Consider the following 21,281-nt stretch of genomic DNA (forward strand, 5'->3'; position numbering starts at 1 on the left):
CGGGGGCTGAGGGGGACTGTGAGACACGCCGGGCTGGCCCTGGCAGATGGTGTCTGTGGCACCGGGGCTGGAAATTGGGCTAAAACCTGTCCTGGGGGGAGCTGGCCCCGCGCCGGCCCGGCGGAGGCTTGGACTGCTGCCCTCCCCAGCCAGGGGAGCCGCGCGTTGGCTCCAGCACGGAGGATGCTCCTGAAATCCTTCAGAGAGGAGCAGGAGAGCGGCCACCACCCAGCCTGGCAGCCCTTCAGTAGCCGCCCTCAAGGAGAGAACAAACTGCTCAGCAGAAAAGCTGTCATTTGAGAAGGAGACCAGAACCTCCTCCTGTTCCCCGCCGGCCGCGGGACGGGAAGGACGAATCCCGTGTCCGGCAGTGCCCTTGGACAGGCAGCGGGTCCCGACCATCCTCCTCTCCAGCGGCTGAGCAAAGCTGCTCAGGAGGCACTAGGGAAGAACCAGGGGAGGGTCCTGACAGCCCACCCCAGCTGGAAAATCCCTCCGTGCGCCGGAGCTGCCGAAAATCCCGACACTCCCTCCGTGAGGGACTGCAGGGGTTCAGGGTTCAGGGTGTGGGGCAGGCTCTGCCTCAGGGGTCAGTTCTCCCGTCTCCCAGTCCCTGAGGTCTCCCCCGGCGCTGGCCTGTCCCTGAGCCTGTGTCCATCCCAGTGAGCATTCCCGGGCCGGCGGTGCCGCTCTCCCGGCAGGTCCCGCCCCGCTCCCTCGCAGGCAGGTAATTACCATGTCCCCGACTCGGCTGTAATGAGCCCAGGTGCTCGTTTGCCATCCAAGCAATTTACTGGCAGATCCTCCAGCAAGAGCCGAGTCCCAGGGAAGGGGCCGGGAGCGCGGCTGTGCCGGTGATGGATGCACAGGACACGGCAGCAAAATTACCTCCTCTAGGGGGGAAGGGAAACAGCAGATGAGGAAAAGGGGTTGGGAGCGAGGGGAAGGAAGAGACAAAGGAAGGGAAGGAGTAGTGAAGGGGACAGGTGGCGGTGAGGGAGTAGGGAGGGCCAGGGAGCATCTCTGGGAGAGGGAAAGGAGAACCAGGATCCACAGCTGGCACGCGGATGCTCCACGCCCTGTGGCTGAGGGATGCGCTGGCATTCCTGTGGGTGGCATTCCCTGGAGGTGACATTCCCTGCTGTCCCATGCAGACAGCAAACCCTGGAAGGTCAGAGCTCTGTTCACAGATACCAGGGGTGGAGGAATAAAAACTCCCCATAATTCACACGAAAATGAATCACCTCCCTCTGGGCTGACTCAAATTCCCAATAAATTTCCCTGTGTTTGGTGGTTTCATGTCTAGCACCACAAACCCCTCCAGAAAATTCCAGTCCTTCAAGGAGACCTGTAGGAAAGGTGGGGACATGGATTTGGGCAGGGACTGTTGTGATAGGCCAAGGGGAGGTGGTTTAAAACTAAAAAGGGAAGATTTCGATTAAATATAAGGAAAGACTGCTTTACAGTAAGGCTGGTGAGGGCACAGGTTGCCCAGAGAAGCTGTGGCTGCCCCATCCCTGGAAGTGTCCAAGGCCAGGTTGGACAGGACTTGGAGCAACCTGGGACAGTGGAAGGGGGGGGGCATTCCACCATGGCAGGGGGTGGAATGAAATGGCCTTTAAAGTCCCTTTTCAACCCAAACCATTCCGTGATTTCTTTGAAACCCACTGAGCTCCTTCCTGGACCCAGCCAGGCTCCTGGTCCCCACCTGACATTTCCCTTTCTCCAGGGAAAAACTTCCACCCATCACCTGGTCAGAATCTTTCCCTAATTCCCACTCTAAATTAGTTCTTCACCAATTTAGAACCACTTGATCTCGCACTGATACAACCACTGGAGTTAAATGCTCTCCCTCCCCATTTGCCTTTTTCTCCCCTAAATTTCCAGGGAGCCTCCATCCCTTTCCAAGCTCCATTTTGTGGAGCTGAGCAAAGCTCTGTCCCTTCATCCCCTGTCACCAGGCAGATCTGGTGACACAGAGCCTGGAATCAGCTTCCTGAGCCACAGGCAGGTGCCTGCAGCAGCCCAGGCTCAGCAGGGTCAGGTCCGAAGTTGCTCTGAGCATTTACTGCCCTAGTTCTGCTCTGCACATTTATCTCATTTGCAGCTGGGCAGCTGATCCAAATGTGAATGTGCCCAAAACAGCCAGGTCAGCATCCCTGCTCCCCGGAATGGGGCTTTTCCTCATGCCTGTGCTGTGGAACAAGGGACTGGAGCTAACAGAGGGCTGGGCAAGGCCCAGGCTGAGATAAAACACTATTAAAAAAACCCAAATGATCTAAATGGTAAGGGAGGAAAAACTTAATAAATTAAATGTAAATCTATTTTTGTTACATCTGTTCAGATCCTTTAAGGAGCTTTAGGACAGCTGTTTCTATATCCCATTTAATCTTGATGTTATTGTAATGAGCTAAGTCTTGGGGGCTGAGCTGATTGTCTCTCCAGGCGAATTCCTGAGCGCCAGTGAAAACGCTGCTCCCAGCCTGGAGCCACTTCCCCAGCTCCCATCCTGGGGATGGTTGGGTTTTCCAGGCCGGGAGGGGCTTTGCCAGCCAGCAGCCCCCCAGAGCCCAGGCTGCAGCGGGGGCACGGCTGGTGGGAGTGGGGACCCCCACCGGTGCCCAGGGCTGAGCTCCAGCCCCACTCCCCCTGCTGCAGGCAGGGAGGGGAAGGGAAGGGAGGGGAGGGGAGGGAAGGGAAGCAGAGCTGCAGCCGGGTGCCTGTCCCAGCCTGCACACCCAGCACACCCTGGGGGGCTGGGGCCGAGCCCCCGACCCTCCAGGCTCCCCTCCCTCCATCCCTCCCTCCCTTCTTCCCTCGCCCTGCCCGGGCTGAGCTGTGGCCGTTCCTCCAATCTCCTCATCCCAAGGTGTCACGTCCCCCTTTGCTCCTCAGCTCTTCCCCCACTTTGCTGGCAGAGTTATTCCTCTGACATGAGAGGCTTTGTTTTTAATTTCCTAAATTACAGCATAATTTAGGCTAATTATTGCTTTGTCCCTCTGATCTTATTAAACCTTTAATCCCTCGGTGATTCCCCACCCAGAGCAAAGTCTGCTTTTCTCACATTCATTCCTGCTCTGGGTCTGCTCTTGCCTCTTGCCCGGGGCGGCCTCACCTCCCAAACCGGCTGCTGATGCCCTGGATATTCCCTCCCTGGCTCCCTGTCCCTCCAGTGCCGTGGGATGCCCTTCCACAGGCATGGAGAGGCTTGGCATGAGGGCAGGAACCCCTCGGGAGGGATGTGCCACTCTAGGCCAGCCAATATTCCTGTCACTGTAGTTTTAAACCTCCCTGGATTTTTTCCTCTGGGACAATGCCCAGCTGCCTTTTGATCCCAGCCCTCTGGAGTGGCACATCCCACTGAGCACCATGGACACCTTGCTCTTCCCGTCTCCAGCTGGGTCAAGGCCAGGTTGGACAGGGCTTGGAGCAACCTGGTCCAGTGGGAGGTGTCTCTGTCCATGGCATGGGGTGGAATGGGATGAGCTTTAAGGTCCCTTCCACCCCAAACCATTCTGGGATTCTATGATGGGCAGCCTCTGGCAGGGATCAGCCCCGTTCCCTCCTTGGCAAGTCCACGAACTATTTTAATTACCCCTTCCTTCCCCCCACCCAATTATTACTGACTTCCCAAAGTTTGGGAGGCTCCTGTGGGCACCATCTTCCCAAGCAACCCAAGGTTTTTCCATGCCAGGATGTGCAGAGAGTGTCACCCATCTGTGGGCACGCAGGGCCTCCCAAGGAACAAGTCACAGGACAAGGGAAGACAGCCTGAAGCTGTGCCAGGGGAGGTTTAGTTGGATATCGGGAAAATTTTGTCATGGAAATTGTTGTCAAGGCCTGCCGCAGGCTGCCCGGGGTAGTGGGGGATTTGAGAGATCTGGGGATGTGGCACTTGGGGACATAGTGGTGGCCTTGGCAGCACTGGGGAATGGTTGGACTCGAGGACCTCAGAGAGCTTTTCCCTCAGGTGACCTCAGGACGGATCCAGCCAAGGCGCCAGCTCGGAATGCTCACCTTCATCTGCTTGGGCAAAACAGATGATGGAAATTTACTTTTTATAGCTACAAAGTTGAAGGATTTTCTGACCACAGGCTGCAAAAATCCCCTTAATGAAGCCCCAGAGCTCTCCAGGGCTTTGGGAAGAGCTCTGGCCCCCGGCCCCCCTTTTCCACTTGAAGTATTGTTTCTGTCTTGAGTCTCCTGCCAAGAATCTCTTCAGCTCTGCAGCTGGATTTGATACAGGGGTGGGGAGAGGAGCTTAATCACAGCACTAAAGAGAGAAGCAGTTCTGGGGGAGTCTTTCAAGGAGCTGAGTTGAAAGAGACCCTGAGAGCGAAGGGGCTCCCTTTTGCACTGCCCAAACAGGAACAAACCCACCCCAGAAAGGCCAAACAAAACCTTGCCCAGGCTTTGCTGCCTCTAATTCATCCCAGGCCCTGGATTAAAAGTAGGTCATTAAAGCAGCTGCGGGAAGGGCTGAGGGCAGCCCTGCCCGTGGCACTGAGCTGATGGTGGTAAATCACAGCCCCGCCGAGGCTCCTGTGCCTGGACAGGAGCCCAGTTCCCAACTGGATGCGAGAGGCACTGCAGCAGCCCCAGGCCCTGGGAGAAGGCGCAGAGCAGGCACAGCCACAGCATCCATGGCCTGAGGATCAGGAGGAGGATGGCGATATGCAGGGATCAGCTGGGACTGAGCGATGGAAGCAGGACAAGGATGCTGTGACCTGGTTTGGAGGACTGAGCTGGTGCTGGGGCTCCGGAGAGAGCCAGAGCACCGCTGGCTTCCCACCTCCAGCTCACCTGGATGGGGCTCGGAGCAGCCTGGGATAGTAGAAGGGGTCCCTGCCATGGCAGGGCTTTGAATGAGATGAGCTTTAAGGTCCCTCCCAATCCAAACCATTCCAGGAGTCTCAATTTTATGCCCTGGCATTGCCCAGTGCCGGACAAAAGCTGTTGCCCAGAATTGCAGGATGGGATGAGGAACGCTGGTCCCTCCTCACAGGATGCATGACACTGGTAATGGTTTCCAGCTCAAATGGACTGCTGCTCTCCAGCTTTGGTGCTGCCAGGCAGGTGGACCATCACCCAGGGCCAGCAGCACCCAAACCCTGGAGAATTTGGGACAGAACCCCTTTTCCTGCCCCCAAAAGCACTGGGAGGCCAGGGCTACCCTTCTCTCAGCCACACGGTCCCTCTCTCCCGGCTCTGTGCAGCCTCTCCTGAGGTTTCCCTGTGTCCATCCTGCCCTGAGGGTACCAGGAGGGATCCGTGCTGGAATCCTGCTCTGGCACCATCCATCCCAGAGCAGGACCCCCAGTGCCAGCAGGAGGGCAGGCTCAGAGGGTGACAGCAGGGCAGCACATGGCTCCCCCATGTCCATTATTGCCACCGGAATTTTTGTGCTCTGGGAAGGACCGTGACACCTTTGTAGCTTGAAAAAGCCAAGGGGGAATGTGTTCCCTGTGGTCCCTGTGATGGGAATGGCACTTACCCACGCAGGGGGCTGTCGGGGCTCGGTGGCTGCACACTGAGAATGTCACAGCTCCTCCTGGAATGAGCAGCATCCCAGGGAGCCCCAAAGGGAGAGGACAGTGGGGGGCTCAGCCCCAGAGCAGCAGCAATAATAATAATAATAATAATAACAACAATAATAATAGTAGTAGTAATAAAAATAGTAATAATAACAATAGTAATAATAATAGTCATAATGATAATGAAGAACTGTTTGCCTCAGCCATAGAAGGAAGTGCCTTTGGATGCCATCAGCTGTGGCTCCTGGGTTCCAGACTCACTCCATGGAGCTGCAGGGAGCAGAGGAGCAGCTGAGATTCCCAGTACTGCTGATTACAGTGAGCATGGAGCTGTGGGAGGTGCAGGAGCTGCCGCGTCTCCCAGGGCTGCTCCAGGTCTCTCACCCTCCTCACCACGTACTGCAGCCCTGGGCTCCTGCTGAGCTCCAAGATTTACCGTGAAAGCTCCCGGCTGGATCTTCCCGGGGCTCAGGAACCCACAGGAGTGGTGGGTCCTTGATGCTCCAGCTGGGAGCTGGACCCGCTGACAGATGGATGAGACCCCGTGGCACAGATGGGGACCACGGCATGAGATGTCCACGCGGAAGCGTCCTGCTCCTCACCTCGCCCAGGGATGTTAGCAGAGGTGGGCTGACCCTGTCCTGGCACTCGATTACTCCCCAAATCCCCCCTGGCAGTGCTCAGAGGGCCCAGCCCCTCCCCCCCATCCCGGTGCATATGCAAGGCATCCCGGGTGGGGAGACGGGATCCAACCCGCTCCAAACCAAGCTGATTCCCGTCGTCTTCCAGGTGGCCGAGCTGCCAGCCAAGGAGGATGCTGAGATCTGCAGGACCCTTCTGCTCTTCCCGGAAGGAACCCGCAGCCTCCCGCCAGGCCCGAGCATTTGGAGGCCGTGGAGGAGGAGGGCTGGGGGGGCTCTCCATGCCTGGTGCCACCCCCCTGTCCCCACCGTGGGGACACAGCCTCTTCCCACTGCCTTTCCCGTCCCCTGCCAGCTGATGGCTTGTCCCGCAGCCAGCGGGATGGGTCTGCCTCCAATGAATATTTTATGCCAAGTCCAACCAGACACTGAAGATCTTCAGCTGGCCATGAGCACCCCCGTCACCATTCCAGCTCCCTGCCACCCGCTCTGCGCCTGCCACCAGCCTGGCGTGGGAGGATGTGGGGACAGGGAGGATGGAAATGGCTACAAAGGCTTCCCTGCACCTGGAATGGCTTGGAGGTGTCTCTATCCCAGTCTGGGGGGCTGATCCTGGCTCGGGGGTCTCTCCAGACCGGAGCTGTGCCAGGGCTCCAACATTCCAGGGGCACCAACAATAGCGAGGAAGAGCCAGCTCCGCTGGCGCCGCGGATCCTGGGCTGCCGGACTCGCCACCCACGGCACAAAAGCAATTAAAAGTTGCACACAGAGGCCACAGTGAAGAATGAGGACACGTAGCTGTGTCACCACCGCGCCGTTCACGCCTGTCGCACCAGCCCAGCCGGTCCCGGGGGCCGCAGCCGGCACAGGGATGCCGGGGAGCTGCTACTCCAGCAGGGCCAGGATCTGGGAAGCGGTGAGGAGCAGGGAAAAGGAGGCCTTGCACAACCAAAGCTTCCTCCCCCGCCATCCTCTCCCTCGGCCACGGCTCACTGCTCCCAGCCCATAAGGCCAGTGACCGGCAGAGCATCCGCAGTGACCGGCACAGCATCCCCATGGAAAACCCCACGGAGCGGAGCGGGAAGCGCAGCAGCCGGGCAGGACGAGGCACGGGGGGTGTCCGTGGGGGGGTCCCGGTGCCCGCAGCCCCCGGGCCCTCCCCAGCACAGCCCATTGTGTACCGTGGCCGGGCCGTCAGGGCACATCTCGTCACCCGCGCGGCCGCGCTCCGAGGAGCCGGAGGCGGCGGCTGCCAGGGCGCATCATCAGCGCTGGCGGTGCCCGAGCCGGGCTCGGAGCGCGCAGGGACGCTCGGGGGGAAGGGGAGCACGGGATAGGGCTCAGCTCACACGGGAACCCCCCCGTTTGCTCCCCATGGAGCATCACCCGCCGCCCAGCCCAGAATCGGCACGGAATCCTGGAATTACTTAGCTTGGATAAAACCTCGGAGATGTTCCAGGACCCCCTGAGGAGAGTGGGTGGTGGAGCAGGACACATCCCCAGGGACCCCCTTCCCATGGCTCCCATGACCTCCCCTTGGCTTTGCTGCTACAAAATCCTCCCAGCCCAGGCACACACACTCCCTAAAAACCTAAAAACCCTAAAGCAAACCCCCCCAAAAAACCCCAACCACCCCACAAGGGTCCGTCCATGTGAAGCGATGCCCCAAATCCCTCTTCCTTCTGGTGGGTAATGGGAAAGTGCTGGAGGAAAACCCACTGCAACAAGAAGTGTGAAAATAACGGATTTGGGGTTTCCTTCAGCAAGCAAATAATAACAAAACCCAAATCATTTCAAGGATCCCAGAACAAACAAGAAACACCACAAAAGCAAATGCCGTGGTCTGCACGAGGATAAACAAACAATCCCACGTTAAATACAGCCAGAGAAAAGGCCAAGTTTGTTTGGGAAGGGAGAGTTAGGCTGGAAAAAATGTTTTTAAAAGTGCTCCCTATGGCTTCACCTGATCTCCCAGCTCTGACTCCAAAGGCAAAGCCAAAATATTTGATTTAAAAAATGTTGAAGTGAGACATTTTTATATTTTTAAAAATCCATTCTTTTGGCTCTGAAGCCAGAACAAATGAATAGTCCAGGCCAGTCCAAAACTGCATATTTTTGTGGAGCACAGCATTAATCGGACACGTTTCACCCCACTCCGGTGGAAACAAAGCAACCACGGCAGAGCCAGTTCCAGGTTTGGTGCTGGAATTGTGGAGCTGGGCACGGGACACTGTGCAGGACACCAGCCTGCCCAGAGGACACAGTGAAGTGGGAAATGTTAATTATGTGACTTCTAGGGCAAAACCATCCCTTTAAAAACCTGCTGGAGGGGAAGGAATCACTTTGCCAATGGAGGGCGAGAGCCAAGCTTCCCCAGACCCCCCCCCACGGCTCCCCCAGCACCCCCCAGCTCCGTGATGATGCTGGGAGCATTCCCAACTGCCTGCTCCTGCTCCTGGAGGGATGAATCCCACACAGCCGAGGAGCCCTTTGCTCCTCCTGTACCCCCTGATGCTGGAGACGTGGGGTGGCTCCACAGCCAAGATGCCCATCCCATCTGGAACACCCCACCTGCAGCAAGACCAGCCCCGGTGCCGGGTCAGGATGATCCAAAGGGTCCAGCTGCAAGTCCTGGTCTCCCAGGAAGCCTCCACCTTCCCTTGCTCCAGAGATTTTCCTCATCCTGCGGCTCAGCAGATCCGTGCCCCAGCGGTCTCCTCCCCGCCCGTGTGCTGGGGCTGCAGGGCCTCCCCCGGCTGCGGCCGCGCTCCGGCTGCGCTCTGTGCTTGGCTGCACTCCCTGAAAGGGCCTTTCTCTCTCATTCAGGGCAGCGTTCGCCTGCCCGGCCCTCCCCGCCGCTCTCCCGCAGCCAGCGGTGCCGCGGGGAAGAGTGGAGGGAGCGCGGGATGTGGCTGGGGCCGGGTAAGTGCATGGAGCATCCCATGGAGCATCCCATGGAGCATCCCATGGAGCACCTCATGGAGCATCCCATGGAGAATTCCATGGAGCATCCCATGGAGCATCCCATGGAGCACCTCATGGAGCATCCCATGGAGCATCCCATGGAGCATTGCATGGAGCATTGCATGGAACATCCCATGGAGCATTGCATGGATCATCCCACAGAGCATCTCCGGACAGGACATGCCTGAGACCCACTGCTGCTGCTGGAGAGCCTTTTTGTCTCCTGCCAAGCCCCCTGCCCATCCCCAGCTGAATGAGGGGGTTCTAACGTCCAAATGGCATTCCTGGAGGGAATTCCTGCATTCCCCTCACATACACAGGGGTTCTGTGCCTGGAAATCCACCTCCAGCAGCTGGGATCACCAGGAAGGTGCAAAACTGACTCTGGGAAACCCTGCAGGATTTTCTTGGCTGAAAGTTGGTGGTCAGGCCCCGGAACAGGTTGCCCAGGGAAGTGATGGAATCACCATCCCTGGAAGTGTTCAAAAAACACATGGAAGTGACACCTGGGGACGCAGCAGTGCTGGGAGGACAGTTGGACTCGACGATCTCAGCAGGTTTTTCCCACCTGGATGATTCTGTGATCCTATGATAAGACATGGAACAAAATCCCGACCCCCCAGGCTTCGCTGCCTGAGCTGTGGGTGATGCTGCCTGGGATGTGGGATGAGTCCCCCCGGCCTTGCTGCCCCTGCACCGCGGACCCCACGGCCCCCAGCCCTCGGCACCCCCCAGGACACCCAGGCTCATCTCTCCCGTTTGTTAGCAGCTAATTATCCCTCTGTTGGTTTTGAGAGGGATCGCGGGATGTTTGGAGGCTCAGCCTTCCTTAACCCTTTCCCCCCAGGCTGGGACGGGTTTCCGGGTGACCCGGGGGGCCGCAGACACTGCGCCTTTGTTCTGCTGCTCCGGCTGCCGGGATATCGGGATATCGCCTTACGAGCCGAGTGCTCCGGCCCCACTCCCGCGTCCAAGAGCAGCAAAGCCCAGCCGGCACCGGGATTATTGTTGGAAGCCCAGGGAGGGCGAGGAGAGGCATCAGGCTCTGGCAGGGCTGCGGCCAGGACTTCGTGGGAGGGACCCTCCCTGGGGGAGGTGGGATGGGCACCCCAGCAGGACCACTTCTGCCTGCCCAGAGCTGCCTTCTCCCGCTGGGATGAAGCTCAGCCCTTCCCATCCCTCCCCTGGGAAACCTCTTCCCCTGCCGCATGGTCCCCTCAATCCTCGCTGCGATCCAGCCCCTGCGGGTCCCCCCAGCCCGGGCCTGTTAAGTCCATAATTAATGGCCAATCCCATTTTACAGCAAGCAGTGGGAAGCCACAGTTCATCCCGCATCCTCCTCACGAGTTGCTCTCTGGTTTCCAGCCAGGACAAAGTGATGGATGCAGGGATGCAGGGCTGGGAGCTGCCATCCTTGCAAGTTCCTGCAGCCCCTGCACTGGAGCGAGCTGGGCACTGGCACAGCCGCAGTTGGGGGGACACCGGGGGTCCCACACGGACAGCAGCCATGGGAGCCCTCCACCCCTTTTTTCCAAGGGCAGCTTTCCCTGCTGGGTCTGGGGCAGCAGGAAAGCTCCTGGAGCCTTCCCTTCATTGGTGCAAAGGGAAATCACCCCACAGGCAGCTGTCTCTGTGCTCCTGGCTGGGGATTCACCCACCGGTTCATCTCCTCAGGTATTCCCTGCATCCCTCCCCACCTCCATCTGTACCAGGAGAAGCTCATCTCCAGCTGGGGCACCTCCTGGGCACCCCAGGAAGCCCTTTACCTTCTGCTGGGCATGGCTGGCACCGCACAGCACCCCATCCCCTGCCCCCCACCGCAGGGATGATCCCACCCCAGCTCCCAGCAGGATTCAGGGTTTTTTCCACCCCACCCCAGGCACCAGCTGCGCCACGTCCCCACCTGAGCTCCCCCAGCCCTCAGGTGGAGAGCAGAGCTCCCCAGCCCTTTGGAGTCTCCAGCTTGCTTTTCCTCCTGGCTCAGCTTCCCTACAAAGACCCCAGAGCCACAGCCAGAGCCAATTTCCAGCAGGAACCTGGCGCTGGGCTCACTGGGGAGGATTACACCAGGCTGCAGGAATTAGGGGGGAGCTCAGCTGAAACCAAAGCCTCACTCGGCCCTTCCCAGCCAGGGCAGATCCAAGGCTGGGGGCGATCGCTGCGACGGGAACAGGAGCTGCAGGATGGGAACAGGAGCCCATCTTGTCCTGGCTCTGCCCAAATCCCATCCCTGAGCTCTGGGCGCTGGCCTTGGGACACGGGAGCTGACCAAGGCCTCAGCCACAACCCTCCCTGGGGTGTGGTGGAGCGGCGGGAGCCTGGATCACACCTCCCCCAGGACACATCCACCCTGCAGTCACGGTGTCATCCCTGTGCCCCTGGGAACAGGGAAGAAGCACAAAGTGACCACTGAAATGAGGCAACCTCCCAGCAGGATCCTGGGCTGGCTCAGAGGAGGGAGAAACCCCCACAGGGTCCCGGGATTAGTGAGAGGCAAAACAAGCCCGTCAGGATCCCAGGATTGCTGGAAACCGGGACAAGCCCCTGTCAGACTCCCGGGATTGCAGAGAGACAGAACACCCCAACCCCAGCAGGATCCTGGGCTGGCTCAGCAGCAGCTCTCAGGGTGGCCACAGCACTGATATTTCCCATTTTTCTCTCATCCTTCATCAAAAACAAAAGGAAAAGCTCTGTGTTTCCTTCAGACCCCCTTCCAGCAGCTGGGGGACCCTCTCCAAGGGTTGTGTTTCAGGAACATTAAAACCTTGCACATAATTAACTGATGTTTGCTGTAGAGTCGTGTTCATTCCTTCTTAACGAACCAAAACCTACAGGATTTATCCTGGAGCTCCCTGTTTCACTGGGAGAAAGCTTCCTCCTCGTCCCTCCATGGCTTCCTAGCACACTCCTTTGCCTTTTCCAGCCCTGTGACCCTTCCAGCCCAGCTCTTTGCTCATGGTTATCTCAGCTGGCAAACCCAGGGACGTCATTCATGGGAGCTCCTGCACATCCCGGCAGGCTGGGATATGACCAGGGAAGAGCCTTTCAGGATGCTGGAAGCGCTGCCAGGGGAAAAAGGCTGCAGCCATCCCTGCTGGCTCCGGGCCTGCCTGCAGAGGAAAAACCTTGGCAGCATGTGACGCTTTTCTCCGAGCACTTGAGCTTCGCTGGGTCCAACTGCGGGGCCTTTGTGCGAGCGGCGCCGGGCCTGCTCTGCCCGGATCTGCTCCGCCTCGGGCACAGATGGCTGCCCTGGCACAGGGATGGGGCTGGCAGTGGCACAGGAACACAGGGAGAGCGCTGGATACTGACCCGCTGCCTTGCCAGCACCAGCTGTGCTCTTTTCCTCCTCTTCCTCATCCTTCTCCTCCTCCCATCCCATTCAGCATCTAAAGCAGAGACCACTGTCCGCATTCCTATCCCCATCCCATCCCCTCCCTGTCCCCATCCCCATTCCCATTCCCATCCCCATCCCCATCCCCATCCCCATCCCATCCCATCCCATCCCATCCCATCCCATCCCATCCCATCCCTGTGACAAACAGCCCCCCAGTGCATTCCCGTTATTGCTCTTATTACGGAGCCCGCGGGACTCGTTGCATTCCACGACAGCCTAATGGATCTTCCAGGCTCCTCTCCCTGGAAACCAGGTGCAGGCGAGCCAGTGGATGCGGCAGAAAGCCTGGCTGTGGGAAAAGCCCAGCGCCTCGACCAGGAAAACCTGTTAGTTATTTTGGATATACTGTAGGGAAAACAAGGATAAACTTCCCAGTCCTGGCGGCCGCAGCTGGTCCAGCCAAGGTTTATGAGCAGGAATTGCTGTTATCCAGCCCCTTCCAGGCTGGGGGGCTCAGATGCTCCCCTTGGAGTGGAAATGCCAGAGGAGGAGGCTGAGTGGGCTGGGAAGGGCGGATGAGGCCAGGAACAGGCGGCAGCAATGGGAGAATGGGGTGTGATATTGGAAAGGAAGCCTGGGATACATTGTCCTGCTCACCCTCAGCCCAGCCGAGATCCAGGGAACACAGCCAAGGCTGGGAAGAGCAGGGGCTGGAGGCACTGGTGCTCCAGCTCCATCCCTGCTGCCTCCCAGGGCCAGCTCATCCATGGATGGGCAGCAGCAACAGCTGCTCAGGCCCTTGACGGGAGTGAGAAGCTCCAGGGATGGCAATGCCTTGGCACTGCTGGGATTAGGAGGGAGAGGATGGGTGGAACAGGGAGAGCGCCCTGTCAGCACCAGTGCCACCAGCACAGCCCCAGCACATGGAGCCGACGTTCCGGGAGTCCTGGGGGTGTCCCTGTCCCGTGCTCCTCCACAGCAGAGCTCCTCCTGAGCCCCCCAGCAGCCCCAGTGTCCCATCTCCAGCTGAGCCTGGTCTCAAATCGGAGCTGGAAGTGCTGCAGATCCGTCATTCCCTGCTCACCTGCCTCCAAGGGGCTTTGAGCTTCCCATCACTTAACCAGGTCATACAGGTGCTTCCCATACAGGCTGCCCTTCCGTGGGGGTTCCACCTTGGCCAGGGCACACAGTGGCACTGCTCCTGCACCCAGGGTGAGCCCGGCATCCTGATCTCCCCAAATGCTCCTGGACCAGGGACACAGTGCCCCCCAGTATCCTGATCCCCCAAACACTCCTGCACCAGGGACATGGTTACCCCCAGCATCCCAATCCCCCCAAATGCTCTGGCTCTGCTGGCCTGGCAGCCGCCCCACTCCCAAGTGGTATCCGGCCAAGGGCGAGTTAATAAACTCGACAAAAAGCTCCTTTATGTGAAATAATTAAAATAACTCCTCCAGTCCTGATGGACATCCAAAACCATCAGCAGCTCTGCAGCTTTAATGAACTTTCCAGATCCAGAGGCTCCTGGGTAGGATCCTGCCGATCCCTCACTGCCAGCTGGCCCCTGGGAGCAGAGCAGAGCCTCCATGTCCCCGTGGGCACTGGCACCAGGGCTTGATGTCCCCTCCCACTACAGACAGGGACAAGGGTGCTCCCAACCAAACCTTTCCCAGCACTTCCACAGGATCTCACACAGGGGTGCGATCGGGAGGAGATGGAGACTCCCCAAACTCGGTGTACCTGGGATAAAGCAGCTGCAGCACATCCCTGCCCTGTGGGACCCTCTCTGCAGCTGCCCCGGGACACACATGGAGCACCAGGAGTGATCCCGTGGGGCTGGCAGGCTCTGCACCCCCAGTCCGTGCCGGTCCCACCCGGAGCAGCCCCGGAGCCGGGGGGACCCTCCCTCCCTCCCGCTCCCGGCCCTGGGGCGGTTCCAGGAACCTGTTAAAGCACTTTTCCCTCTGCTGGCAGGTCCCAGCACGTTTGGCACTTCCAGTTATCCCTGCGGGCATCAGGGCCCAGCGAAGCTGTTTAGAATTAAAAGCCTTATTTCATTCCCACTGGGATCAAAGCACGCAGAGAAGGAGGATTTTCAAACCAGCAAACCACATTTGAGCCCAGCTGGCGCACCCCAGGGCCCCCCATCCCGACCCCCATCCTGCCATTCCCTGCTTGCTCCAGCAGGCTCTTGGCACTGTCCCAGTGGTTCCGGCTGTGCCCAAGCAGCTCCTGCAGTGCTCCCTCCCCAAGGCTCACCTCACCCCTCCATGTTGGATGAGTTTTCTCCAACCTCTCTTGGTTGGTGCCTCAGCCCCACTTTAACTCTAAGATCCCATAAACCAGACCCATTCCCTCACATACCCCTGTGGTCACACTGGAATTCAGCACCCACAGTTCCTGACAGGACAACCTGGACTGGAGCAGGTGTGGTTTGCACCAGGCAGGAACTTCCATGACTCCATCCTCTCCTAAAGCATCTCCAGAGTGAGGAAGAGCCAGCTTCACTCCCTTCCTGTTTTTCCCTGTGCCTGTCTGGAGCGGGCTCATTCCTGCCAGGAATAGGACACCCCTGTCCTGTGCCAGCCACCAGCAGCTCCCAACAGGCTGGGCCTGCTCTGGAGCACAGGAGCAGCTCCTCAAGCCTGAGGGGAATCCAGTGGCCTCCAGGAGCCTCCAGCTGCAGGGACAGAGCCATGGAAACAGAACCATTTGGGCTGGAAAAGACCCTTAAGATCACCAGGTCCAACCATATCCATGGAGTGCCCAACCATATCCATCCATATCCAACCCCGTGTTCATCCAATCCTGAGTCCATGCTGTAAATACTGGACAGAAAATCTCCAAACTTTTCCTGACCAAACCAAACCCACCAGGTCCCTCCAGGACCAGCCGGTGAGGATCTGTCCCAGCCAACGCTTCCCAGATCTCTTCAGCCCAGACTGCGGTTTCAAGCCTGGGGCAGGAATAAAGCACACGGGAGACAGCCGGGATTCCATAGGAAAAAAACCCTTTTATTTAACAATATATCAGGTTCCATCACGGCTCCATGGAGTTCAGCTGCCACAGAGCTGTTACCGATGCCGATGATATGCTACTGGGCGGGAGAGCTGGGAGAAGGCGAAAGGAATCAAAACCAGGAACATGACACGAAGAAAGAAAATCTGCGGCACTGGGAGCGCGGCCGAGGAGATCCCGGCACCGCCGGAGCCCCACCGGGAGCCGAGGAGGATCAACCAGCACGGGGATGCTGAGGCCGGAGCCAGGATGTGCCCCTGCAGCCGAGGAGGTGCCGGCACAGAGGGACCTCGCTCCCTCCGTGCCCAGTTCCCCACACGGCGCCCAACCATTCCCGCTCGGCCCAAGCCCCATCCCGTGTGCCCCGCACCGGGACCACATCCAGGCTCCAGGTCCGTATCCACCTCTCGGTAACGGCAGTGGAGAGCGGACAGGGAAAATCCGGCAGGCCGGCTGCTCCAGCGGTACCATGGCACAGGGGTGGGGCAGCGGCAGCCCCGGCTGGTTGATGGCAGGGCCGGGCCCCTGGGGACAGGGGACGGCGCGGATGTGACGCTGTGGGATGTGGAGGTGGCACAGCTCTGAAATGTGGGAGCGCGGTGAGGACGTGCTGGGGTGCGGCGCTGCCGGGATGGAGAGAGGGATGTCCATCCCTGCTCCGGCACCTCCAGAACCCCCCGGGAACCCTGTGTCGATATAATGCAGGTTCACAGCCCAGCTCCCGGGAGCAACTGGGACAACTGGGGGTCCCCAATGCTCCCAGCAAGTGCCAGGTGACACCAGAGATGGCTCCAGGCAAGTCACCACTCCTGGGCAGGGCCCCTGCATTGAGGTGGGCACGGCTGAGGAGGAGCCACCTCAGCCCAGGCACCAAGCAGAGATGGGGCCACGGTGAGCTGGCAGCTGGCAACCAAAACAGGAAAACTGAAAATAGGGATGGTTGGGAAAGAGATCTGCAGCAGGAGCAGCTCCACAGGCCTGAAAAAGCAGAGCAGGATCTCAGGATGTTGCACTGAGTTCTGCATCCCCAGGTCAGGGATTTTTTGGTTAAAGGTAAGAAAGGAGATAAATTTGATGCTCCTTCAGGTCACCATGTGTCCCCAAGTCTTTGCCTGTGGCCAGGGCACAGCTCAGAGCTCTGGGACTCACTGGGAATGAGCCACAGATTCTGGGATGGAATAGAATCCCAGACTCCTGGCTCACTCTCTGCTTGGAGCCCATCTGATCCTGCATTACATCGAGGGCAGGTCCCCAATCCCGATCCCGGCAGTTCCCACACTCCAGCACAGCCCATGGGCTCCGGGCTGAGCTCTATGACAATGTTTTACACCCGTTCTTGTGGTTAAAATTTCTTTTTTTTTCGTCTTTTTTTTTTAAGTTCTCATTTGTTTTTCTAAGAAAAAGCAACCAGAAAATAATTCGGAGTTTATACAAAACATCTTTACATTATTTCTTCCAAAAAAGACTAGTATTTACACAAACAAAACGGGGTGGGGGAAGAAACAAAAAATCCAAAAAAAAAAAAAGAAAAAATCAATCAAACTTCAATGCTTTCCACAAAAAGAACCCAAGGGACACACTCTGATCCAGGACCCAGCAGCCCGAGGTGCTCAGCAAAAACCAAGAGTTCTGATTTCACCCTTTCTTCACATATTTACAAGGTTTTCCAGCTGTTCCCAGCAGCAGGAGTGGGACTGATGGAGACCTCAGCTGGGGATGGCCACTGTGGGAAGCCACCGGCACTGTCAGATCACTTTTGGTACAACCTATGGCCAGACTCTGTCCCTTCTCCACAAAAACCAAACCAAAACTACATCGTCCCCCCACTTCCCCCTCCACTCCAGCCACTACTCCCAAGGAATTCCACTGTCACTGTCACCATCACTGCTGCCACCACTGCCCAGCCAGGGCTCTGCCCACTTTGGGAAACACAGGCCAAGGTTTGGCAGAGGGAGGAGGGAAAGGGGGATTTTTTAAGACACAATTCTCTGGGATTTCCCTATTGGGGAATGGGGGTCCTGGTGGGGGCAGCTCCCGGACCAGGATGGGCAGTGGATCCCACAAAGGAGAGGGGGACAGAAGGTGCTACACGGGGGAAGCGGGGGGAGCACCCGCTGGAGCGCATCTCTCCCGAGGGAAGCAGCTGGTTCAGGGCCCTGGAAGCAGAACCACCTTGGGATGCTGAGGGCAGGAGGGGAGCTGGGACATCCTGCTCCACTCCATCCCAGATTCCTGCCCTAAACCACCACAAACCCAACAACGTGACACCACGGGATGCTCCCATCCCGCTCAGGGCCAAACCCCAGCACAGCAGCCGGGCCACCAGATCCCCCCAAGCCACCGGATCCTCCCAGGCCATGGATCCCCTCCGTCCCTGCTCTGCCCCCGCCCCGCCCGCTCCTCGTCAAGGCACTTTAGCAGAGCAGCTCCCTCGCTCTTTGGGCACTTCCTAACGCGGGATTCGGGGCCCTGGGGACAGGCGGGAACAGCCCAGGTGGGAACAGCCCCGCTGGCCCCACTCCTGCTCCCTGAGCAAAAGCAGCTACTGCTGGAAGGAAAAGAAAGTGAGGAAGGGGGGACAGCCCGAGGACAGGCAGTGACAGGGCACTGCCAGCCCCGCTGGGCTCACTGGCATCAGCCACGGTGCCGGCAGCTCCTCCTGGCAAGAGGAAGCTGGGAATGATCCCACCACACAGGCTCAACTCCTTCCAGTTTTGGGCAGGAGATGGGCAAGGCAAGGGCAGGGGAGCCCGGGCTGTGGGACCCCGGGAGGCGGCAAGACAGGGAACGCTCCTGCACCAGGAGCAGGGTGGGGAACAGGCACAGCAGGGGCTGGTCCCCAAAGCAGGTCCTGCCAAGGGGCACTGGATTCTCCAGGTAAAGCAGGAGGGCGGAAAAGCCTTTGGCTCAGCTCCCAACCAAGCCAAGCCTGGTGCTCCAGCCTCTTTGGGGGCTTCCAGCCCTGAGCACCAGCCTCCTCCTGATACCCCCAGCACAAGCTGCAGGTCGGGAACCTTTGTTTTCCAGTTTTCCTTTCCAAGGACAACCACCTGCAGTATGCCCAGCTTAGGAGGGGGCTGCAGCTTCCCCCTGCCACCCCCTACTTTGCTTCCAGCAGGCTCAGCCCCAGCCCAATGGAAAGCCAAAGGCTTTTTTCCACAGTGGGATGCTCCAGAGGGGTTGGGAAGAGCTGCCAGGCCACGGCTGCTCCGCGTGGGGCAGGAGCGCTGTCCGGCCCCTCGCGCACGGAACGCTTGAGACAGGGTGGAGATAGAATTCTTTTTTCTTTCTTTCTTTTTATAAAGAGACTAAAACAAGAGTCAACAGCTACGAACACAAAAGTTTCCAGGGGCAGCGGGGGGAGCGGAATCTGCCCCGTGGCCGGCGGGATGACGTGCTGGAAGGAGGTGATGGCGTGTGCCCAGAGGTGGCGGGCCGGAGTCCCACCCGGAATTCACAAAAATAAAAATGTTACAAAAAAATTAAAATAATTATAATAATAATAATAGTAGTAGTAGTAAATCGGGTTTGCCAGCTTCCTCCCTGCACAGTTGTCTGCATCTTGGCACCTTGGCAAAGCATCCTCCTCCTCCTCATCCCCCTGTGCGCTCGCTGCTCCTGGGACCGAGGCCCCGGCGTCGCTCCAGGCTCGGGGAGCCCGTGGTGCTGGCGGGCACTTCCCGCAGGGCCGCAGGGGTGACGCGGGGAAATCCTAAACCACAAAGGGGAGGTGGAGTCTCCGGGTTTGCCAGCGGTGTCCCGAGCACGGAAAGGCACAGCGCCTGCCCCCCACGGCCGGCCACAGTCTGCAGAAGAAGAGGAGGAGGCTGAAGGCTCACCCTCAGAGTCTCGGGATTACAAAAGCTGAGAACTACAAAACTAAATACAAAGGGGAGAATCAGCACGTGAGCGTTGAGCCCTCCGCTCCCCGGCGCCGCTCCCGGCGCTGCCCGCGCCGTGCCGGGTGGGGCGTTTCGCTTCCTCCCTGCGGCGCCAGCCCCGCGCCCGGCGCTCCCGCGCTGCTGCATCGGCCGTTCCCAGGCTGCTCCTCACACCTTGTAGTAAATGTTGGCTGGGCTCTGCGGGGGCATCTCCTGCACGATGTAGACGGGGTGCCCGTAGTCCCCGCTCACCTTCTCGTAGTGCGGGCAGTAGTTGTTCTCTGTAGTCCGTAAGGGGATGATGATGTCGCTGGGCTCCGAGCCCGCGTTCCCGCTGCATTTGGGGCTGGCCAAGGTGCTGAGGGACAAGGCTGCGGCTCGCTGCTGCGTGTGCTTCCGGTGCCGCTTGCGGATCTTGATCAGGAGCACAACGAGAAAGATGATGATGAGGATGAAGATGACGCAGCCAGCGCCAATGGCCGCGAACACGGCCACCTTGGAGCTCAGGAAGCCATCGCTGGGACCTTGGGTCTCCTGGCCGTCCTGGTTGACGGAGCCTGCAAGGCAAGGGGACATGAGTCAGAGAGGTAGCCAGATCCATGCTCTATCCATGCATGGATTACACCTGTGGAGCAGGGGGATGAGTCGCCCATAGCTCCTCTCTGCCCCCCAAACTCAGTACAACATTCTTCTGCCATGCTCCCAAGGAGGGGAGCCCCCCACCTCCAAGGGGATGGCACTTGCTCCCCACCCTCCCTCCCCAGTGAGACCCACACATCCCTGGGAAGGACTGGGCAGGGCAGGCAGGAGCCTCAGGCATGCACAGAGGGGGCACCATATGCTCTGTCCCCCACCCTGCACCACTGCTCCCCTTCCCATCTCCCAGCCTATGGAGCAGAGTGTTGATCGTGTCCAGGTGACACCATTCCAGACCCGGGGAGCCTTCGCTCCCCACAACAGACCTGGATGCCCTTCACAGACATCCAGAGCCCCCCAGTCTTCAATTACTGACCCCTGGGCCAGGGCAGCCACAGCTCCCACAGGGAGCTCAGAGGCCGATCCAGGCAGAAAGAAAAGAGAGACTCTTCCTGGCTTCATCTGATTCCACTTTGCTCTCAGAAGGGCCAGGAACTCCGGAAACCACCTTCAAAGGGCTCTCACACCTGAGGACCTCACCTCCTCCAAGCCCTCCCAGATGTATTGTGAGGAACACATGGGAAGAGGAGGAGGAGGAGGAAGAGTGCTGAAACAGCACTTCCCTGCAAAGCTCTGCCAAGAGCTGGGAAAACGAACCCGAGCTGCTCTGCACCCTGGGCTTGGGACAGCAGCAGGATGGCAGAGATGGGCACAACACTTACGGCAAAGCCATCCAGACCCCTGATCCGGAGAGTCTGCTATCCCTGGGATCCAAGCAACAAGCTCAGCTTGGAGGGGCTTCATTGGCCCCACGGCAGGTAGAACCCCATCCTTCTCCTGGGGATCCCTGGAACACCCACCTGGCTTGCCGGGCTCCTCCACCGCCGGGACCTTGCTGCGCGGGCTCTGCGTGACGACTTTCACGGTGTCATCTGACTCTTTGCTCGGCCGACTCGTTGTCAGCTGCTCTGGGATCACCGCGTTTGGATCTGGGAAAATGGAGGGGATGGATGGATGAGAAGCCTTGATCCAACCTGGAAGGCAGCAGCTTGCTCCCCCCTAAAGAAGTGCCCCCAAATGCCAGCCACTCCCACGGGGCACAGGAGTGCTGGGAGATGCCGAGAGCAACAGAGCAAGGCTGAGCTGCTCCAGGGCTTGTGGGAAGGAGGTCCCCACCCTAATTCCCTGGTTTGCTGTTTTCAGAGCTCCCGTGCGTGGGCTGGGACAGGTTTCTTGCTCGGGCAGCGGGAGGAAGGGAAGGGAAGGGCAGG

The 21,281-nt window shown here is 58.8% G+C and overlaps 1 protein-coding gene across 1 annotated transcript in view; it reads right to left on the reverse strand.

Annotated features, from left to right (window-relative positions):
• Window positions 1–15,468: 15,468 nt before the first annotated feature.
• EFNB1 (ephrin B1) overlaps window positions 15,469–21,281 on the reverse strand; it is a 48,780-nt gene continuing 42,967 nt past the window's right edge. Inside the window, exons 4-5 of the mRNA XM_039571948.1 lie at window positions 20,871–20,999; window positions 15,469–19,931 (exon numbers count right to left, since the gene is read on the reverse strand). Coding sequence (XP_039427882.1) covers window positions 19,543–19,931; window positions 20,871–20,999 — 518 coding nt within the window. The 3' untranslated portion in view covers window positions 15,469–19,542. The remainder of the gene's footprint in view (window positions 19,932–20,870; window positions 21,000–21,281) is intronic.

Source organism: Corvus cornix, chromosome 4A, assembly GCF_000738735.6.
Source record: "Corvus cornix cornix isolate S_Up_H32 chromosome 4A, ASM73873v5, whole genome shotgun sequence".
Lineage (NCBI taxonomy): Eukaryota > Metazoa > Chordata > Aves > Passeriformes > Corvidae > Corvus > Corvus cornix.